The following is a 19856-nucleotide window of genomic DNA, read 5'->3' on the forward strand; positions in this document are numbered from 1 at the left end:
GTCAGTGTGTATTTAATCTAATGAAATCAAATCAAGTTAATTTGTACAGCCCTCAATCACAAGGCTCTCAAAAGACTTGGCAAAGACTAGGGACATCCACTGATATTATCCGCAAGTAAACAAACACTTGAAGTGGAGGTGGCTCCCTGTGGCCTGGCTGTCTAGTCAGTGGCTGTGGCTCTGTGTCCTCACCACCTCGCTTGTTTGTAGCCTCATGAGCTAAAAGCTAGCTCCTCGAGATGGAGCATATCTCCTCCAGCCGGCCACGCTCCCCCACGAAAGACGACGACTCCCCGGACACTTCGAGTGACGACGACCGCGTGGACGACGCGTTCGGCGACCTGGCGGCGCTACCGGTCGAGGTTAGCGAGCGAAGACCGACGTGTTTACGGTGCCGGTGAGCAGAATTATGACACTGACCGAAGCTAAGCTAATGCTAAGCGAATGGAGTCCAGTCACTCAGCCCAGCAGAGTAAAGACGCCATTGGCCTGTTTGTTTTGTTTTTTGAAATGCTCGTTCGCGAGAAAACTTTTCAACCATGTGCTTGCTTTAGCAGTGAAACTAAAGAGAAGAAGAAATAGCGTCTGGTTCAATTATTCCCCCCCTCCCCCCTGCTCCCATTATGTAGTCGCCCTCAGAAGGTGTGTCTGTGTCCCTTTCTACCCGCACAACCTCTGGACGTGTCCACATGTCTCTACATCGTACAGCACCCCGCAGAGGTAAACTCTTTTCCTCCATTATTTCAGCGCTATGCGGTCGGTTCTCTGCTGGTCCCGAATCACACACCCATATTTACAGCCTAAATTCTAATATTTAAATACAATTGTATAAATGTCATGGAACAGTATGTTCTCTGCAGTTCATATCGTTTCTCTTTGCCTATTTGTGGGGACATTTTTTTTTTTAAATTGCCCAATCAGATTTCACCCTCGATGTGTTACCCAGGCTGCCCAGGACCTTCAGAATCATCTGTTTCCTCTCATAGTATTTTTCTAATACAGGTGCAGTGCCAATGGAAAATCGGCCTCCTCCTTAACAATTACTCCATGTCTGTTTGTGGTTCAATTAAAAATAATGCAGTAGAGTTAATTACGTAAATCACTGGCATCGGGTGGAATCCTCATACTTTTGTGGCACCTCAAAACGTTTTCCCATTGGACCTCCAGGGGTCACAGCATTTGCGTCGCAGTGAGTTGGTATGTGCGTAAGGGTCAATCGGCAGGTGTGCAAGTTTGAGTCACAGACTGTAACTTGTAATTGTCCAGTTTAGTCGTGTTTGGCCATACTGCTTGGTATGCGGCGGACTTTAACTCTTTGACTGCCAGACGTTTTCAGAAAAGGGATGCCGTGGGTGCCAGCCGATTTAAGCATTTTGACTGATCTTTCAAGGTCCACAGAAAATGTTGTGTTTGGACTATGGAAACACACATACTACCAAATGAAAGATTGGACTCTCATCTTTCATCAGAAAACAAAGTTTGTTTCTACCTTATTCCGTTTTTCAGTAATCAACAATAGAAAATGGTTAGTTTCACCTCTGTTTTGAAACAAACGTCTTTTAACGTCTTTGGCACTCCTCCCTAGGATTTTACTAAACGTTATTTAACGTTTTTGGCAGTCAAAGAGTTAAACTATATCCGCAATGGGAATGTTCCTTTAACCAATCACATTTCAAATTTGTCCACTCGGGGCCAATTAGTTAGCACACAATAATGCCATTGTTGGAGCAGGCTAATATATGAAAAGCAAAATGCCTCTTTTTTTTCGATCTTTTGATAATCAGAATCTCAGGTGAGTATAATGTATTTCATTTAGTTTTTAAAATTCAATTGTCATTTTATTATTAATCTCTGAGAGTTTTTTTTTCTGTGCATCTCAGTAAGTGTTGCTGTTTTGGTTAGCAACATCCAATGGTTCTTGGCATGAAACTTGTTTAGAAAATATTATTGTATAGCTAATGTTACGCGTGTCTTTCAGGAGAGCAGAGTTCTTCGCACAGTACCTCTTCTCGCTGCATGTTTACCATCGGGAAAGTGCAACGTCATTATCGGGAGGCGCTTTAATGAGGCAAAGTAAGCAGCACCCACTTGAACCGCTTTCGCACAAAACCGAAGCATTAGAGATAGAACAGTAGATCCAGCAAACCCCCCCCCCCCCCCCCCACACACACACACACACACCTGTGCCTTTAACATAAAACCGAGAACAATAGCTATTTGGGTCTAATTTGTACATTTTCACTTAGCAGTGTACTCACTTTTGGTTGATATATTATTTATCCTTGAGTAGATACCATAGTTTCAGAGTTTCATTTTTTTTTTTTTTTTTTAATTCTCCCTCTGTCTCTCAGGAACCCGGAGCTGGCTGAAGTGTGCCGGGACAGCCGGACTCTGATCCTGTACCCGGGCCCAAACTCCCAGAACCTGGAGGAGTTGGTACAGCGACCAGAAGAGGGCGCCAAGACGCATAATATCATCCTTATCGATGGCACCTGGAGTCAGGCCAAGAACATTTTTCTCAAAAACAGCATGTTGCATCTCCCCAAGCAGGTGGGTGGAGTGAATATGATAACAATTTGGCTGGGTTTGAAATCACTCAACTGTGTTGTACATTAATATAGTATAGTATATAATAATAGGGATGTAACGATATCCAAACAGCACGATACGATATTATGACGATATGAAGGTCACAATATGATTATCATCACGAAATTGATGGGAGGTTGGTGATACAAAAAAAAAGTCACAATATTGTAAAAGAAATGAACTTGTACTAAAAAAAACAAAACAATATTGTGCTTTTGTACATTACAGCAATGCATATCAACTTAAAATCTCTAATAACACTTAATATTGAGGCACATACTTGCTGATGCACGCACATGTTAAGTTCCTCCACGTATTGACCCGGTTCACAAGCATATTAACGTGCCCCCTTCATCTGACCGTTGGTGTGGATTTTAAACACAGAAGGGCCAAAACATGCCTTGTGAAAATTAAACTGCACTAAAAAAGAAGCCACCAGAGGGTGCTAGAACGGCACAAATGGAAATCAACGATATATCGTGGCAGTTTTAATATCGCGATATCACAATATTGCCGTTATCGTTACATCCCTATATAATAATAGCTTTTTTTTTTGCAGAGGATAAAGAATATTTGCCTATGAGTATTCTTACATTGTCTAAATATATGTGTTGATCCTTTTGTGTTCAAATAGTGAGTTAAGTGTGCAACAATTGCTTAAAAATCCACACGGTATAGCAGGGCGTAAACGATGACAATATAAATTCATTAAGAAGTAGGAATGACTCCAAACACAGCCTTTGTTTGTCGTCCTTGTGGTCAATCCCGATTTGTGTCCATCAGGTGCAGCTCAACAGAAGTCTTTCGAGCCAGTATGTGATCCGCACGCAGCCCTCCAACATCTGCTTGTCCACGCTAGAGTGCGCTGCCGTCGCTCTGTCCATCCTGGAGTGCAACGACATTTTCCAAGAGGTACATCAGAAATGAGGATGGACCATTTGAGTAGATTTGATAGGACGGTTTTGTTCAAACAATCCAACAATGTTGCACGACAGGTGCTGCTGAGGCCGCTGAAGGCCCTGTGCTCCTTCCAGCTGGAGCACGGCGCTCAGGTGCACCACAGCAAGGAGCACCTGCTGAAGAACGGCATGTACGACAAAACCATGCCCAAGAACAAGCGCAAGATCAAGAGGCTGGAGAAGCTCGCGACCGACCGCAACTGCTTGCTGAGATGATCGCGTACGAATCAGCGTTGTCAGGTTGACAATCTTTTTTGGTTCATTTTTGATGGGACACTTCCAGGATTTTTTTTTTTATTCCCATCTCTCCTGGGGATCAAGCGAGGCTTGACGGATACATAGTGAGGCACTGAAAATAATTGATAAATATATTTTAGAATATCAAATAAAATGCTGGAGGGGCTTAACCTCACAAGCCAGATTGATAATTGTGATTCACTCAAGGGAGTTCTTCACATTATCAATCTGGACCTTCACTCGGCAGTTCGGGAAAGGAGGGACCTGCTGTACAATACTTGGAGCTGATTGGACGACGTTTGTTTTGACCAATCAAGGCAACGGATGAAAATGTCATCTTCGGGCTCGTCTTTGGAGGGGCACGAACATGTTAAAATGCACACTCTAAAAACAGTTGGGTTTTTCAAAAAAATAATTGAATTTGATGCTGAATTATTTAATGCGAATAAATCATGTTTTTATAGCACTTCTAAATGTTGCTGCTTGTATTTTGTACATGTTACAGGGTTTCTCCAATCTCCATGGGGTTAGATTTTTTTTTTAACACTTCTTGATTACGATTGTCTGAGGGAGCAGGGTCAGAAAAGTTGTCATGTCTAAACTACAGCCATACATTTTTTAGCGGCCCACAGCACAAAATAAAAAAATTGACACCGCCCGTGTCATTGGCATACATCGTATGTTATTTAAACACATTGTTTATTTAAAACCAGTTTAATTTGAAAGGTGATTTGATTTTGAGATACGAGTGTTTTGAGTTACAAGAGTGGTCATTATAATTACAAGGGAACACGGAACCTTATATGAGTAAAAATATTTTTGTCATCTAGTTTTTTAAATGGTATGTATCCACAGTGCACGTTTTGGCATTGACATAAAAGTAAATAGAATGAAAATTGGTTAGTAAATAAGCAAGTTACAACTCATTACAATGTCCGTCCATTAGCTTTGACAGGAAATTTGCCCCTGCCAATATGAACGCCACGCAGGCACGGCGGTCACATCGGGAGCCTACAGCACTTCATATCTGTGGGCTGGAACCACAAAAATAAACATATTGATACATTTTTATTTTTTTATTTTTTTGAAAATGTGGTCTAGCAACACATTTACGAGTATTTCGTGAAATTTATTTATTTATTTATTTTTGTCCAAGTGCTGCGCATGCGCCTTGCTCGCCAGCCAAGGGCCCTGCGTTCCGCCATCTTTGTCGGCTGCCCCATTGTTCGCTCTGGAGCTAGTTCCCCCTCCGCCCCCAGTCTCGGCGGCATTATCGTCTTCGAACTGCGCCACAAGCGGACACGGTGTCACCGGCAGCTGCCCGCGACGGTCGTGGACTTGCCCTCCGCCCCGTGTTTGCGACTCGGTCTTGGCCAGCAAAGTTTGAAACAGGATGGACGATGACCAGCCAAAAACCCTGTGAGTGTGCTTCGGTTGTCTTGTTAGCTTAGCTCACTTGTGTTGCTAATGTAACCAATCAAGCGGGGGACTCAAAACACATACTGACGCATATTAAAATGACACGATAAGCGTATTAAACGTCGTTTAATTTTCATTTTGTTTTTATCAGATGGATAGAAAATGCGCGTTTTTACTGCGGGAGTATGGGCAATGTGGGCTAACAAGCTAATTTCATAAGCGACCAATTAAAATTGAGCGTTTAGGGCCTTGATACTTCGTTTATGTCAAAATCTCTTTATTGCTTGCGCCTTCATGTATGCGCGGTTAGATTAATTTACATAATAGACGGCTAAGCGATATTCACGACAAAAGCCGGTTGTCTGAACTGTATTTCCTGGTTTCAATTGAGCTCGGTGCTGTTTTAAAAGCTAGCAATTTATGGTATGTTCAAGTCAAATTGAAACAATCGAGTACATTAAAGTTTCGCTATTCGCGTTGTTTAGGGACCCACCGTACTATAAATACTTCATTATCAATAAGAAGTCGTCTTATAACGCCACCCTTAAAAATAATAAAGTGGATATTTTGTCGTGGCCGGCAACTCGCCACCTAGCGCTATTTTTCGCCGTGAATCGCGCAAGTTTACAAGTACAAATTCTGTGCCCAGTGAATGTGTACCAGCTCGTGGCATAATGGTTCTGAAAGTGAGGCGTCACGACAAGGCAACACAAATAGCTAGTGATGGGAAAATGAAGCCTCATGAAGCACTTGTGATATTTTTTGACTCCTCTAGATGGCACTATTGGTTTAAAAAGGCAGTGGAAATGTAATACATTTTCATTGCACTAGCCTTTATATTTGAACCAAGAGCACCATCTAGAGGAGTAAAAAAATAGTAGAAGTGCTTCATGAGGCTTCATGAGGCTTCATTTTCCCATCTCTACAAATAGCCTCCTCACTCAGTTTATGCACTCCCCCTAGGACTTTATACCATCCAATTTAGACACTTCCACCGCCTCACAGGTCGTCAGAATTTATAGACCTCTATATGCAGCGTTTCCAGAATATTTTTCTGTCTTTCTGCACGGCCCACTTGTGTGGCTTGCCATCATCGTCGTCGTCATTGTTTCCGTCTAACGCTTCTGTTTCTTGTTTGCTTGTGCACAGGTACGTGGGGAACCTGTCGCGGGATGTGACGGAAGCACTTATCCTGGAGTTATTTGGCCAGATCGGACCATGCAAGAGTTGTAAAATGATCGTAGATGTGAGTTGTGTTGTTTTCTCTCAAGTAGCTTATTTTATTTGCAAAATCCAGTACTGGAGATCAATGTCGACTGCTTTCAGGGCGGTGAAGCTGTTTGTTCATCTGGGAAGGGGGGCGTATTTCCTCAAATAATGACTAATTCGCACTATGCTCCAACTTATCGCAAAGGTGTGTTGTCTACTTCAATAAACGCTGCAGTTGAGTAAATACAGCCCCCGACCACTATATTAGGAAATACGATACGTTACAAGTTCCCAACCATGCTGTGAGAGATCATTTGATGTGCAATGGGAAATCGTCCCATTTCATATTATTGGTCAGATTTTTTTTTACTGTAAATGTTTCTTTGTTTATCTAGCTATATACTAATTGTAAATTCACCTGTTGTCCACTTAGTTGTATGTGAACATGTTGCGTCATACCACATCTCAACATGTACACATTTTTTGTTGTTGTTGTTGTTGTCTTTCTCGTCCATTCCAGACGGCGGGTCACGATCCGTACTGCTTTGTGGAATTCTATGAGCATAGACATGCCATGGCCACCATAGCGGCCATGAACGGCCGGAAAATTCTGGGTAAGGTAAGTGATCTTATCTCCTTTGGCGGGGGCTTCTTTGACCAGGCTGGGTGGGCCAATTCGGATGTGCAACTTCCCCGTAAACATTTTTTATTTTTATTTTTTAAACCTTATAAAACCCTCAAGTGTTTTATTGTGTTGGGCAAAGGCTAAAGGATGATGATGCTCTTCTGCGGCTTTTACTGGTGTGTGTGTGTTGTTTGATTTATTTGCTGTACTACCTTCTTTCCACTAGACGCCACACTTGTAGCAAGACAAACATTCAGTTGAAAATATTCTATTCCTCAACAGGTATTGAAGGAGCGTTTGAGGAGTATAACAAGTTCGTAAAATTCACTTGTTTGTAAGTCCCTTGTTATTTGGACCTTACTTCCTTCAGTTTTTGCTCCAAATTTTTTTGACTGACATTTTTCCTGATTTATGAGGGTGTGACATCTTGAAATCCCATTATTAAAATCTGACTGTGTGTTTACTTTATGAAAAGGTATGTACGATTGTCTAAATCAGCAGTGGTGTGTAATGTTGCAGAACAGACGCCACCACATTAAAAACAACCTCAAAATCAGCAAATAGAAGTAAAAGTGGTGTGTGACAAGTGTTCTAATCAGAACATGAGGACCCTCCACCTCCTTGGAAGCGTCTCACACATGCTCCCTTGCCATGTTGTGTCTCTTCACAGGAAGTCAAGGTCAACTGGGCCACCACGCCGACCAGCCAAAAGAAGGACACGAGCAGTATGTGCCAATAAACATCATGCATATGATACCAACACTGTGTATAGGGATGGGTAAAAAAATAAAATAATGAATCATTTTCACTCGTGGAGGCAGCACTTCATATGCTAGCTACCTTTCGTACAGTACAGTTCTGCTTACATTTCGGCTTTATTTTGATAGCGTTTTCGACAATGTAGTCAGGCTGTGGTTTGAAAGCAGCAGAGCTTCACCTAGTTTAGGATTGTGGGTGTGTTATATAAATTAGCCTATTGCATCAAAGTTCCGAATGGCTAGCTTGCAGACATTTCATTTACCTTTAATGTAGCACTTGATAGGTTGGCTCGCACCAAAGATTTTTTTTTTTTTGCAATGTACTTTCCTACTTGTTTGATGTGTATGTGCTTTGTAAATATGCAAATGCTGAAATTGTGTTTTAGGTCACTTCCACGTTTTTGTCGGCGATCTAAGTCCTGAGATCACCACTGACGACATCAAGGCGGCTTTCGGTCCCTTTGGGAAAATATCGTAAGTGTTGTGCATTTTTACCTCTTTTAGTGCTTTGCCATGTTTGTCTCTCTAGCGTAATGCTAACATAGTTAAATGCTTCTAGTAATAAATGTTTAACTCTTTGACTGCCAGACGTTTTCAGAAAAGGGATGCCGTGAGTGCCAGCCGATTTAAGCATTTTGACTGATCTTTCAAGGTCCACAGAAAATTATGTGTTTGGACTATGGAAACACACATACTACCAAATGAAAGATTGGACTCTCATCTTTCATCAGAAAAAAAAAGTTTGTTTCTACCTTATTCCGTTTTTCAGTAATCAACAATAGAAAAGGGTTAGTTTCACCTCTGTTTTGAAACAAACGTCTTTTAACGTCTTTGGCACTCCTCCATAGAATTTTACTAAACGTTATTTAACGTTTTTGGCAGTCAAAGAGAAACAATAGTAGGCTTTCACTCTACTTAAACTGTAAACATTTGCATGTTTGTGATCACGTATGTAAATGATGACGTCTTGTGCATATGTGTGGATTTGTATGCAGAGATTGTCGAGTGGTGAAGGACATGGCCACCGGAAAGTCCAAAGGCTACGGTTTTGTGTCTTTCTTTAACAAATGGGTGAGCGCACCGTCTCGCCCCAGTGCTTCAACCCGTGGAGCTGCCAGCTTGACATAGTTGTTTTTGTATTTAGGATGCGGAGAACGCCATCCAGCAGATGGGCGGCCAGTGGCTGGGAGGAAGGCAGATCAGGACCAACTGGGCCACACGGAAGCCCACACCCAAAACCACCAATGAAAGTAAGTTTCATAAGAAGTACAATTTCTGTAGAAATTGCACAGGTGATGTTACAAGTGATACTTGAACATTGTTCAAATGAACTGTCATAAAAGTATAAAAAAGAAAGTCAGTGCCATGTTGTGTCCGGCAGCGAGCACCACGAAGCAGCTGTCCTTCGACGAGGTGGTCAACCAGTCCAGTCCCAGTAACTGCACCGTTTACTGCGGAGGGGTCACGGCAGGTCTCACTGGTGAGGATCTATTGGCGGAAATTGACTTTTTATGTGTGTGGAGTGAGCTGTGACCTTTGCAAAGTCGTCGAGCTGGGAAGAAAAAAAAAAAGGCTTAAGCGGGGGTGGGCAAAGTATGGCATTAAGTTTTCTATTTCCCCCCCACAAAGCTGGTGAAAATGTATTAATTCATCTTATTAAATAATGGGTTAATTTATATGTTGTAATTAATGTTGAAAAATTAGCTAAAAGAAAAAAAATACATTTTATTAAATCCTCTAATCATAATTATAAATAATACTGTTGAATAAATATATATTTAAATGCAAAACATACATATATATTAGCACATTTTAAACAAAAATGATAGATGTATAATTTATTAAGAACTATATTACTGACACATTTTAATACCTTATATAAAACTGCTGGCCCATCTGTCCATATGAAAACACAATGTTTGCTCACCGTTGGTCAAAAATGTGTCAAAGAAACATTAAATGAGACAACTGGGGACAGGTTTAAATTGTGGGCATTTTTGGGGGGAGCATAATCTCTTCTTTTGATATCATTACTCACTCACTCTTCCCTCTTTGCAGAGCAAATCATGAGACAGACCTTCTCGCCTTTTGGACAAATCATGGAAATTCGCGTTTTCCCGGATAAGGGCTACTCGTTTGTGAGGTCAGTCTTGAAGCTGTAAAGTCTTTCCTAAGGCTTGGGCGAATAAGCAATTTTATGGTATTGCTTTTTACTAACAATGTGATTGTGATCAGAGGAGCTACTTTCCAAATGGACAGTCAGGGTCGCCATACGGAGCCGTTTGGTCGCTATTCTTAAGTCATTTTTCAGATTTTGCCCATGTATGTTGTCACGTCAGCTTGTGCTAGCTTCTTATTCAGGCTAGTGTACAAACTAATTGAGAGGATGAGCCAAAGCATCACGTTCAAGTGGCTCGGTCGTGTTGAATAATTGTAGCTGCTGAACACAGGTTCAACTCGCACGAGGCGGCCGCCCACGCCATCGTCTCCGTCAACGGCACGTCGGTGGAGGGCTTCGTGGTCAAGTGCTACTGGGGCAAGGAGACCACAGACATGGTCAGCCCCATCCAGCAGGTCCAGTTGCCTCAGAGCACGGTGAGCTTCGCGGCCCAGCCCTACAACCAGTGGGGGCAGTGGTACGGCAACACGCAGCAGATCGGCCAGTATGTGCCCAACGGCTGGCAGGTGCCCAGCTACAGCGTCTACGGGCAGAGCTGGGATCAGCAGTGCTACAAGTGAGTGCTCGGGTGCCACCTTTACTCCCGCAGTTCAAACAATGTCAGTTAGTCTGACAGCATAATTGGCCAAGTTATTTTTGGAAGTTTTCTGGGGGGGGAAAGAGCAAATACAACAAAAAAGAAGATTCATGTTGCTGCAGTTCAACTTTAGCAGATCACCATCAACTTGATGTCTGACAATCTAAACAAGACATAAAGAATAAACATGATTTTTTTTTCTTGTGTTTTTTTTATATTGATATTATTAAATTAAAAATGACTAGGGTAGTTATGCTGTCAGGCTCATGACATGCACTTTTTTTTTTAAATTCGGAGTATGCTGGCACCAGTTTTTGTCAATGTAATAAAATTGAAAAATCTAAAATGTTAATAGATTAAATTGATGTAATGAGCCCATTTATTTCATGAGAAATTTATATATTTTATGGCAGTTTTTTCTTTGATATTTGTATTTAGCCACTTACAGAGTAGATGGAGATAGTGTCTATTTTCTTGTATTATTTGTATTGACTTGAGTATTTAGCAAGTACAAAATTCTGATTTAGTTGAAAAATAAACAGTTAATATATAAAATAAAATAATAATAACAAATGTGATAAATAGTAAAAATATAACAACTTACAATCAAAATGTAATATGGAAAAAAATACAAAATAAACTATTATAAAATGTGTATGAAATGAAAAAGACAAATGTATTTATCATAAATATAAATGTCGAGTAATACAAGATTTTAAAAATGAATTAAATTGCCTATAAAATAAATTGTAATATATAATTATAAAATGTTATCAAATATTAAAAATCGCCTCAGTAATTTAGACAAAATTTATAAATTTGGCATAAGTAAATGAAACGTCATATTTCACAATTGGATCAATGAATGTATATTTCGTCTAAATTCTGTCATTGAGAAGGTCTTAAAATTGCTTCCTTATTTTTATGCTTTATGATGTGTTAAGAAACATGAATTCCTCTATTTTTTGCTTGTGTTCAGTCCTCTTCCTTCCGGCGCCGGGTGGACCGGCGTGAGCGCCGTCAGCAACGGCAGCATGGTGGAACCCGGCCAGGGCGTCAACGGCACCATGCTCGCCAACCAGGCCGGCACGGCTGGCTTCCACACCCACTGATCTCGCCTGCTGGATGCCATTCCTTACTCGCTGGTTAGGGACACCGACTGGCTCGGCTTTATTTTCGTTTTTTCCCCCTCAACCCCCCCCCCCACTTTTTTTTTTTCTTTCTTTCTTTTTTCTTTAATTGACCTGGTTTGGTCGAGAAAAAAGCGCACCTTGCGTCCTTTACGCCATCATCGGCCAACATGTACACAGCTACCATTTAGATTAGTGAAAGGCGACGCTGGTTAAGTTCTTTTCCCGTTACCAGGTTTTGTTTGCAGAGCCAAAGAGATCTTCACCCACCCCCTCCCCATCCATGTTGTCGCTCCCTCCCCCCCCCCCCCCTTAGTCCTGGCCAGTTCTCAGGGTGCGCAAGTCATTCTGTGAAATGTAGGAAATCACTGAGGAAGAAGCAAAAAGAGTATGACTGAGCAGCCGGAACGATTTTGTGTGCATGAACTGACACTGACACACAAGTCGAGTTCTTGTCGCCCCCCTCCCATCCGCTCCTACACCCCTCTCGATCTGGAAGAAGGACTACACCGTTTTTAATTGTCGTTTTTCTTCTTTCTTGGCTTGTTGTAAAGAGCTTTTTGCCTTTTGTCTTTGATTTTGGGGGACTTGACTGCAGTGACACCACAGTTTTGTTCAGAAAGCAACGAGCGGCTGTCGACTTCATTTTTTTATCTTTTAAATTGGATTTATAACAATGTCTCGCAGGGAATATAACTGCCACGCTCGTCTTTACTTACCAGGCAGGCAAATATTGCACAACTACTTTAAAAGGAAAAAAAAAAAGCACTCAATTTGAAGTGTATTTTGTTTTGTTTTGCATTCCACCTTCTTTTGTAATATCATTTTGGAAGTCTTACTGTAAATAATGGAGCGCTCTGTTCAATTGTATCTGTATAAAGACATGATGTTCATTCATGACGCTTGTATGTGTGAATATGTGAACGTTTTGCAAGTGAGAGAGCATATGTGAGTGAGTCTTGATATGGGAGCATGAATGAGAGTGTGGGTGAGTACATAAGTGTGAATACAATAGTGAGTTTTTGTGAATGTCTTAAAATGAGGGTGACTGGAACATGTGAGTGAAAATGTGAGAGTGAGTTTGTGCAAGAGTACATCTTGAGTCCATTTGGTGTTTGGGTGAGCTGACCAAATGTAAAATGCACGAGAGTGTGAATACTGTGAATGTGTGAGCAAAGGATGGGAGTGATAATGTGACCAAACATGAGAGCGACAGTTTATGAAAGAATATGATCAGAGTGCAGGCCTATGTTAAAGCGGGTGATACACTTTGTGTGTGCATGTGTAATTTATTTTCCTTTTTTTCACTAATGTGAATCATGACGAAAATGTACCACATGTATTTTAGGGCGTTGACAAGATACCCTTAAATTCACTCAAATTTTCTACTAAAAGACCCCCTCGCGCCCCTCCAAATTTGTAATCAGCGGGGAGGTTAGAATATTTGCAAGCTGCAAATTTTTAAGTAAAACTTGAAAGCCGTAAGACCAAACAAAAGATATTTACTACAAATCCCATGATGCATCCTTCCATGATACACCGCCCATTTTTATCCCCACGTGACTTCACCGACCAATCCGGAGTATCGTTACAGGCGCAATGCGGGTGTTGGATGTAAGGAGCAATGGCGACGGTCGAGAATTTCTGGGGGCAGAAATGGAGTCTGTCAATGAAATCTCTCAGGTACTTTACGCGAGGTTTGGTCATTTAGTCACGTGGAATGTCTGGCACGTCGTATTTACTTGGTGTAAATAAATATAACGGCCCAAGAAAGCGTGAAGATGTATTTGTTTTCTTCAACGTAGTTAGTAACTAGGACATGGCTTGAGACTAGTGGTTTGAACGTTTTCCAAAATTGCCACACAGTTCTTTGGTTCGGGGTTCGAATCTCATTTGCATCTCATCTGTACAGCATCCACTGCTACTAAGAGCCCGTGTATTCTATTTAGCCATTACAATTAGGAATTTCCGTAACGTCTATTTTCTGAAAATACTAAATGCCTAAATGTGAGTTTAATGACAACACCTTTTTTTTGTAATGTACTAATTGAAATATATTTATCAATTTGTGATGTCACATAAATTGGGGCGGTTTGTTTTTGTTGAATAAACTGTTGAATACAGTCCTTCATGTAACAAGTTTGAGTGCATTCTATGTTTTTGGTGTTGGTGGTTAATGATCATCTCTGTTTAGTGCTTAACGCCATCTTGTGGCATTGATACACAATTATTCAACATTTTAAGGTGGGAGGGTTTCCATTATTCGTGGATTTTTGCTATTCGCCTACAGATTTATTCTAGTTCAAATTAAGTGAAAAGAAGGGTGATACTATGTTGTTACTACTGTCTATTGATGCCACAAGTTGGTAGCAAGGAACTACTTTTGTCAAGTCAAGCCCCGCAGTTCAGCGCTTACCCAGATGGAGCTTCTCCAAGATGCCACCAGGTGGTGCCAAAGCACTGCTGTTAAAATGAATCTCCGACTGCCAAACTGCGATTATAGGGTGTTTCACTATTAGTGATTAGGGAGTAGGGCATGAGTGAATGATTTCAAACACAGCCTTAATGTGTTTATTCTGCACCCCCACATCCTCCAGCATCCAATCATCACCCGCTTGACCAATCAAAAAATGGAAGGCGCGTTCTCTTCCATCTCCCCACCACCGTCCGCCACCCCGCTTGCCACCAAACAGAGGGACGTCCGCACCAAGGCGGCGGCGTCCACCGTGACCCCGGCCTTCCTCTCCAACCTGGGCAGGGCCACCCTGCGCGGCATCCGCAAGTGTCCCCGCTGTGGCGTCTACAACGGCACCCGAGGACTCAGCTGCAAGAACAAGCTGTGCGGGATATCGCTCCGGAACGCCACCTCGGCGGCCCGCAAAGGGGGCATGGAGGTGGTCCGAGTGATCATTGACAGCGAGGGACGAGATGGGAAGGAGCGGGATAACGATGGAGGGGGTGGCGTTCAGGTTGGTGGGAAATATTTATAACCTACCTTCTTACATAACGGTGCTTCCTATGCACTTATAAGATAAATTGCAAGAGTATGAATCATCTTGATGCTTCCTCAGATGTCTTAGATATTATTTTCGCCATTTTACATGTAACACAGGTGTTTTCCGTGTGCCACCGAGGACGAGGATCTGCCCAGCTGGGCTTCGTGGAGCTGTCCCCCACCGACGCCGCCATCTCCACGGGCGAGCGGGACCACCTTCTGTCTCAGATCAACATGGGCCGCTGCTTCATGCCGGCCTGCGGGCAGGGTTCGATGCCCGACAGGTCCGAGTCCGGCTCACCTGACGCCCTCTGCGTCCACATCAAGACCGCCGTCGAGTGCCGGCGCTCTGCCGCCCCTCTCAGCGTCAAGAGCTCCGCCCTCGAGGCGCTGACGGCCTCCATGAGGGCCAAAGAGGAGCTGTGGAGCCTGGCCACCGAGTCCCCGGGGCCGTTGGTGCAGCGGGTGTCCGGGGACACGCTGGTGGTTAAGTGCCGCCCGGATTCTGCGCACCCCCTGGGACTTCTGCATCTGACCGTCGTTGGCGGCAGGGGAGCGTCTGAGGTGGCGAAAGGCGGCAGGAGGACACGGGAGGCGGGCGCGACGCGGCAACAGGCGGCGTTTCGCTGCGCATGCCGCCCACGGAGAACCGATGGGACGTGTGCCACCGACGACTCGGACCCTTCACACCGCTGCCTGCACTTCTATGCCTGCGTCTGTGCCTTTTCCAGTGATGAAAAACTGGCGTCAGAATTTGCCACCTTTATCAACTCCGCCACAACCGGTACGAGTTCAGGTCATTGGGTTGCAAAAGGATGCAAAGTTTCTGGTGAATTTCCACATGAAGTTAAAAAGGAAGTAACCCCCCCCCCCAAAAAAAAAAAAATCTTGACAATAATATGTTCTATTTTAGTTGATTTTGAGTTAAGCAGCAAAATCCAGCAGTTTTTATCAATATCAGATGGCAGCCATTTTGAAAATGAATGAAAGTGAAAATTACATCACAGTTGCGCAGGTCTCAGGTAACAACCAATCACAGCTCAACTTCAGAAAACGTGAGCTGTGATTGGTTGTTGCTTGTGCCCTGAGCAACTGTGATGTCATCTTAAGTTGACGGCAAGTGGCAAAATGGCCGCCCCCTGAGATGGATAAAAATGACTGGATTTTGCTTCATCACTCATATTCCACAGATGTAATATTAATCAGAATGTCATGTTTAGACTAGTGGGGTCACATACAACATATTATTGTCAAGAAATGTTTAAGTTTGACTTCCCCTTTACGCTAGGGAATTTTGGAAATATTCTAAATCGGAAATTTTCCGTTGTAATTGCAGGCCTTTTAAAGCCACGCACACTCAAAGTCACAGATATTACAGTAGAATGGGATGATGGCAACCCCAAGTGGACAAAAAAAAATACCTGCTTCTCACATAATATAAAAAGAATGCACCATCATCATTTTCTGATTATTCAGATTAATCGATGGGACGTTTGTGTCTTTCAGGCGTTCTGCCGACCCCAACCGGCAGAGTCCTCGTTCCCTGCGAGAGGCCTCCTCCCCATCCCACGGAAGCGATCAAATATCTTCACAAAGCCAAGAAACCGCGCCTGGATGAAACTCTTTCGGGTACGAGTCAAAACAATTTGTGGTTTTGAACTTGTTTTTCCGTGGCTTGTTTCTGCTACTTTAACTGCCGTGTCTCAGGTGGCGGTCAGGTGGCAGACGAGGCCTCCGTGTCCATGAGTTTCTACCAATGGTTGGCCGGCGTCACAGAGAGGATCCAGCAGACGATGCACTACCAGTTTGACGGTAGGAAATGGGAAAGCACATCTCAACAAGTTGTCTACTTTAACTATTGTGGAGATGTAGGTTTTCACCACTTCAGTTTTCATGATTTTCTTTTTTTATATATATATATATATATATATATATATATATATATATATATATATATATATATATATTTGGGGCACAGACAAAATGGTGCCCAGTGACGCATGTCACCTCCAGTATGAATCCCCCGCTATGGAAAAACTTGAGTGCCTTTGTTCACATCAGCGGTTACCCAGCGCAATTGCGACATGCAGTTAGCCAGCTAGCTATACCTACACACTGAAAATACATATTTCCTTCGGTAGTTTACTACTAGAGTGCCTTGTTGTTGTCAGCCCTGAGTGTGGACATGACACATAGAGAAAGGCCAAAGAGAAAGGAGGGGGTACTTTTCCCCCCTCCAAAAGTGTATGGACTGGGGCATCATGCTAGTGTGGACACTTGAGAGTGCCTCATTGTTGGCCCTGAGTGTGCGCATGTTGTAGTGAGAAAGGCGGAAGAGCAAGAAGGGGAAAAGGTGGTGGTGGTGGTGGGGGGAATATGACTTAACAGCCAACATGTGGACCAGGGCTTTGCGATGGTGTGGGACCACTTGAGAGTGCCTCGTTGTTGGCTGTGAGTGTGTGCCTGTCACAGTGAAAGAGAAAAGATTATTTTTCCACATTTCAGGAATTCATCATCAAATCATATCGCGTGAGGCACAGGGATTTCAAAAATGTCTCATTAGATTTTGTTCCTTCCCCACAGGGAAACCCGAACCGCTGGTGTACTACATTCCGCAGCATTTCTTCAACGCCCTGCAGCAACGCCTGTCGTTGGGTTCCAAGAAGCGGCTGCCCAATTTCACCACAGGTGGGACCACACGCACTGCGTTTTTAACCAGGTGGCTAATCGCGAACCGAGGTTAGCCCAAACTCGATGTGTCTGGATGTCCACTTCAGTGCTAGTGAGGAATGACGGCGTCCCTCAGGGCTCCTTCTCCAAGTACACCTGGCACATCACCAACCTCGCGCAGGTCAAACGCATCTTTGACACCCCTGAGGTAAAGCCCCAAATGCCCACCCGTGTGGACTCCCATCCTCACATCTCATGTCAGCACTGCCGCCGTCTGTACGCCAGTTGCAGTTGGAGCTTACTCAGAGTTTTGTCCGGAACGTGGATGGTTCATACTCCCGTTTTCACTGTCCTCAACCTCCGCTCGAACCCGAGCCGCCAGACGGGATCAGGGCACTACCCATTCGGCCCATGGAGCTCCGGACCTTCCTCAAAGTTGGTGAGTCGTTCATATTTTAACTCATTCACTGCCATTGACGGCTATAGACGTCAAAAATTAATTTGAACTATTTCTATTAGTTTAATTTAAAAAAAATTCCACTTCTGTTAACAAGAGAATGAAAACCTAGAAAAAAAATATTGTACATTTAGAACAGATATAAAATTTGTGATTAATCGTGAGTTAATAATTGAAGTCATGCGATTAATTACAATTAAAAAATTTAATCGCCTAACGCCCCTAATTTTTTAACAATCTTTTCTTTTTTTTCCCCCAAAAAAGATTATTAAAAAAATTTCTAGGTTTTCATACTCTTGTTAACAAAAGTGGAAAAAAAATGTTAAACTAATAGAAATAGTTCAAATGAATTTTTGACGTCTATAGCCATCAATGGCGGTGAATGAGTTCATTAGCATCCGTAGATTTTTATCTCTGACATAATGACTAGGGCCCGGCTCGGATGACCCGGAGGATCCCGGCCCCTTTGTTATTGAGTGGACCCCCGAAGTGCTCCCACGCTGCCACATGGGAGAGCTGAGGATCCTCTACCAGTTCGGACACCAGCAGAGCGGACAGCAACCGGAATGCCGGGAGAAAGACGGTTACGGCGTGACAGGACGTGTCAAAAGTGAGCCTCAATCGTCAACTTAAATTTAAAAAACAACAACTATTATAATTTGTTATAATCAAATACTATAATTATAATATAAACACTTAAGGCTGCAACTAACAAATGTTTAAAGGTTAATCGAGGAATTGGATTAAAAACAAGTTTTAATTTCTATCCATTTCTCAAAAAGAGGACATAAATTGAACATAAATTATGATTCAGTTCCTTTTTTGGTCTGTAACCTGGAAGTATATTTAAAAATGTGTGTGTTTTTATACATTTAAATGTGTTTGAAGTGCGTGGGAGGGCTAAATGATTTTAAAAAGTGTTTTAAATTGTCTCTCGACGTTGCGAGTGCGTCTGGAAGGCATCTCCCACTGAATACAACTATACAGAAAAGAATAAATAAATCAGTCGTTCCAAGCAAGAGCCTCACAACTTGTGCAATTTATGACAGTTTCAAACCTTGCCAGCAGGTGGCGCCACTACCGTGCTCGTTCAATAGCTTGACTGGCTGCATGGTGTATGCACTTTGTGTTGACTGATGCTAGATAAATGAGATGTTATAAAATGTAAAGCGCAAATTAGCCTGCTCAGTGATACAAATTAGACATGTTAGCTTGTAGCACATTTAGCTTAAACGATAACTTTTCTCGTACAACGGGTGTCAAGCTTTCCTTTGGAGTTACGTGTGCTCTCCGCCACTGTTGTCTTTTTTTTTTTTTAAATTAGGATTAACGTTATTAGCATATTTCTCATCTTTGTTGATATTTTTTTGCCAATGGCTTGTCAAAAAGGGGTATCTTTTATATCGACATATTTTATTGGCATCAAATTTTATTGAAAATATTTATGTCAACAGCTCTTCTTGTATGACCAGAGTGTCAATGTCATCACAGTATTAGCATTAGCATTATTATCATAGGTTTGAAGACATTTTTGGCAGTAGAGTATCTTGTACGACAATTGTTTCAACCTTCCTCGAGGCATCAAGGGCCACATTGGCGCTATGGGTGTCAATCCATCGTGGTCATCTTGTTTTTAGCATTAGCACCATTAGCATATGTTTCATTTTTTCCAACTTTATTGCAAGCTACATAGGTGTTACTGGTACTTTCCATCATGGTTATTTTATTTTTAGCATTAGCATCATTAGAATGCATTTGAGTTTTGTTTTTAGGTATTTGTGACAATGTCTTTTCTCGGCTAAAAAAATCATCTACAAATCTATATCGTCCTGTGGTTTTTCTTTTTTAAGACAAAAAAAGGTTGAGCTTTACCTTGACCTTTTTGTCCTAAAAAAGAAAAAACACAGAATGCCTTTTCTCGTATGAAGGGCGTTTGACTTCGTGGGTCTCATCATAGTTACGGGTAATCCTTCATTGTGGCCGTCTTGTTAGCATTACCATCTCTTTCATTTTTGTTGAAAAGATTTTCAACAATGGCTTGTCTCATGCGGC

The 19856-nt window shown here is 42.4% G+C and overlaps 3 protein-coding genes across 4 annotated transcripts in view; all 3 read left to right on the forward strand.

The window, feature by feature from the left end:
• Positions 1–78: 78 nt before the first annotated feature.
• Positions 79–4458, forward strand: dtwd2 (DTW motif tRNA-uridine aminocarboxypropyltransferase 2). Of its 2 annotated transcripts, XM_077542527.1 has the most exons (7): positions 79–397; positions 630–720; positions 1979–2073; positions 2352–2550; positions 3373–3501; positions 3585–3788; positions 4033–4458. In XM_077542527.1, the coding sequence occupies exons 1-6, from the start codon at positions 240–242 to the stop codon at positions 3762–3764; spliced, it is 852 nt and encodes a 283-aa protein (XP_077398653.1). In that variant the 5' UTR covers positions 79–239; the 3' UTR covers positions 3765–3788; positions 4033–4458. The 2 variants fall into 2 exon arrangements, with proteins under 2 accessions (XP_077398653.1, XP_077398652.1); XM_077542526.1 differs by having other exon boundaries at positions 3585–4458.
• Positions 4459–4959: 501 nt separating this feature from the next.
• On the forward strand, positions 4960–12579 carry LOC144034134 (cytotoxic granule associated RNA binding protein TIA1-like). Its single transcript, XM_077542698.1, has 11 exons — positions 4960–5204; positions 6354–6450; positions 6934–7032; positions 7709–7763; positions 8183–8270; positions 8792–8867; positions 8941–9046; positions 9178–9276; positions 9855–9939; positions 10247–10531; positions 11532–12579. The coding sequence occupies exons 1-11, from the start codon at positions 5179–5181 to the stop codon at positions 11662–11664; spliced, it is 1149 nt and encodes a 382-aa protein (XP_077398824.1). The 5' UTR covers positions 4960–5178; the 3' UTR covers positions 11665–12579.
• Positions 12580–12726: 147 nt separating this feature from the next.
• The window catches only part of LOC144034178 (uncharacterized), a 40364-nt gene continuing 33234 nt past the window's right edge, over positions 12727–19856 (forward strand). The window contains exons 1-9 of the mRNA XM_077542757.1: positions 12727–13365; positions 14280–14651; positions 14795–15461; positions 16184–16306; positions 16385–16489; positions 17261–17365; positions 17455–17555; positions 17633–17786; positions 18235–18414. Coding sequence (XP_077398883.1) covers positions 13282–13365; positions 14280–14651; positions 14795–15461; positions 16184–16306; positions 16385–16489; positions 17261–17365; positions 17455–17555; positions 17633–17786; positions 18235–18414 — 1891 coding nt within the window. The 5' untranslated portion in view covers positions 12727–13281. The remainder of the gene's footprint in view (positions 13366–14279; positions 14652–14794; positions 15462–16183; positions 16307–16384; positions 16490–17260; positions 17366–17454; positions 17556–17632; positions 17787–18234; positions 18415–19856) is intronic.

Source organism: Vanacampus margaritifer, chromosome 14, assembly GCF_051991255.1.
Source record: "Vanacampus margaritifer isolate UIUO_Vmar chromosome 14, RoL_Vmar_1.0, whole genome shotgun sequence".
NCBI classification, from domain to species: domain Eukaryota; kingdom Metazoa; phylum Chordata; class Actinopteri; order Syngnathiformes; family Syngnathidae; genus Vanacampus; species Vanacampus margaritifer.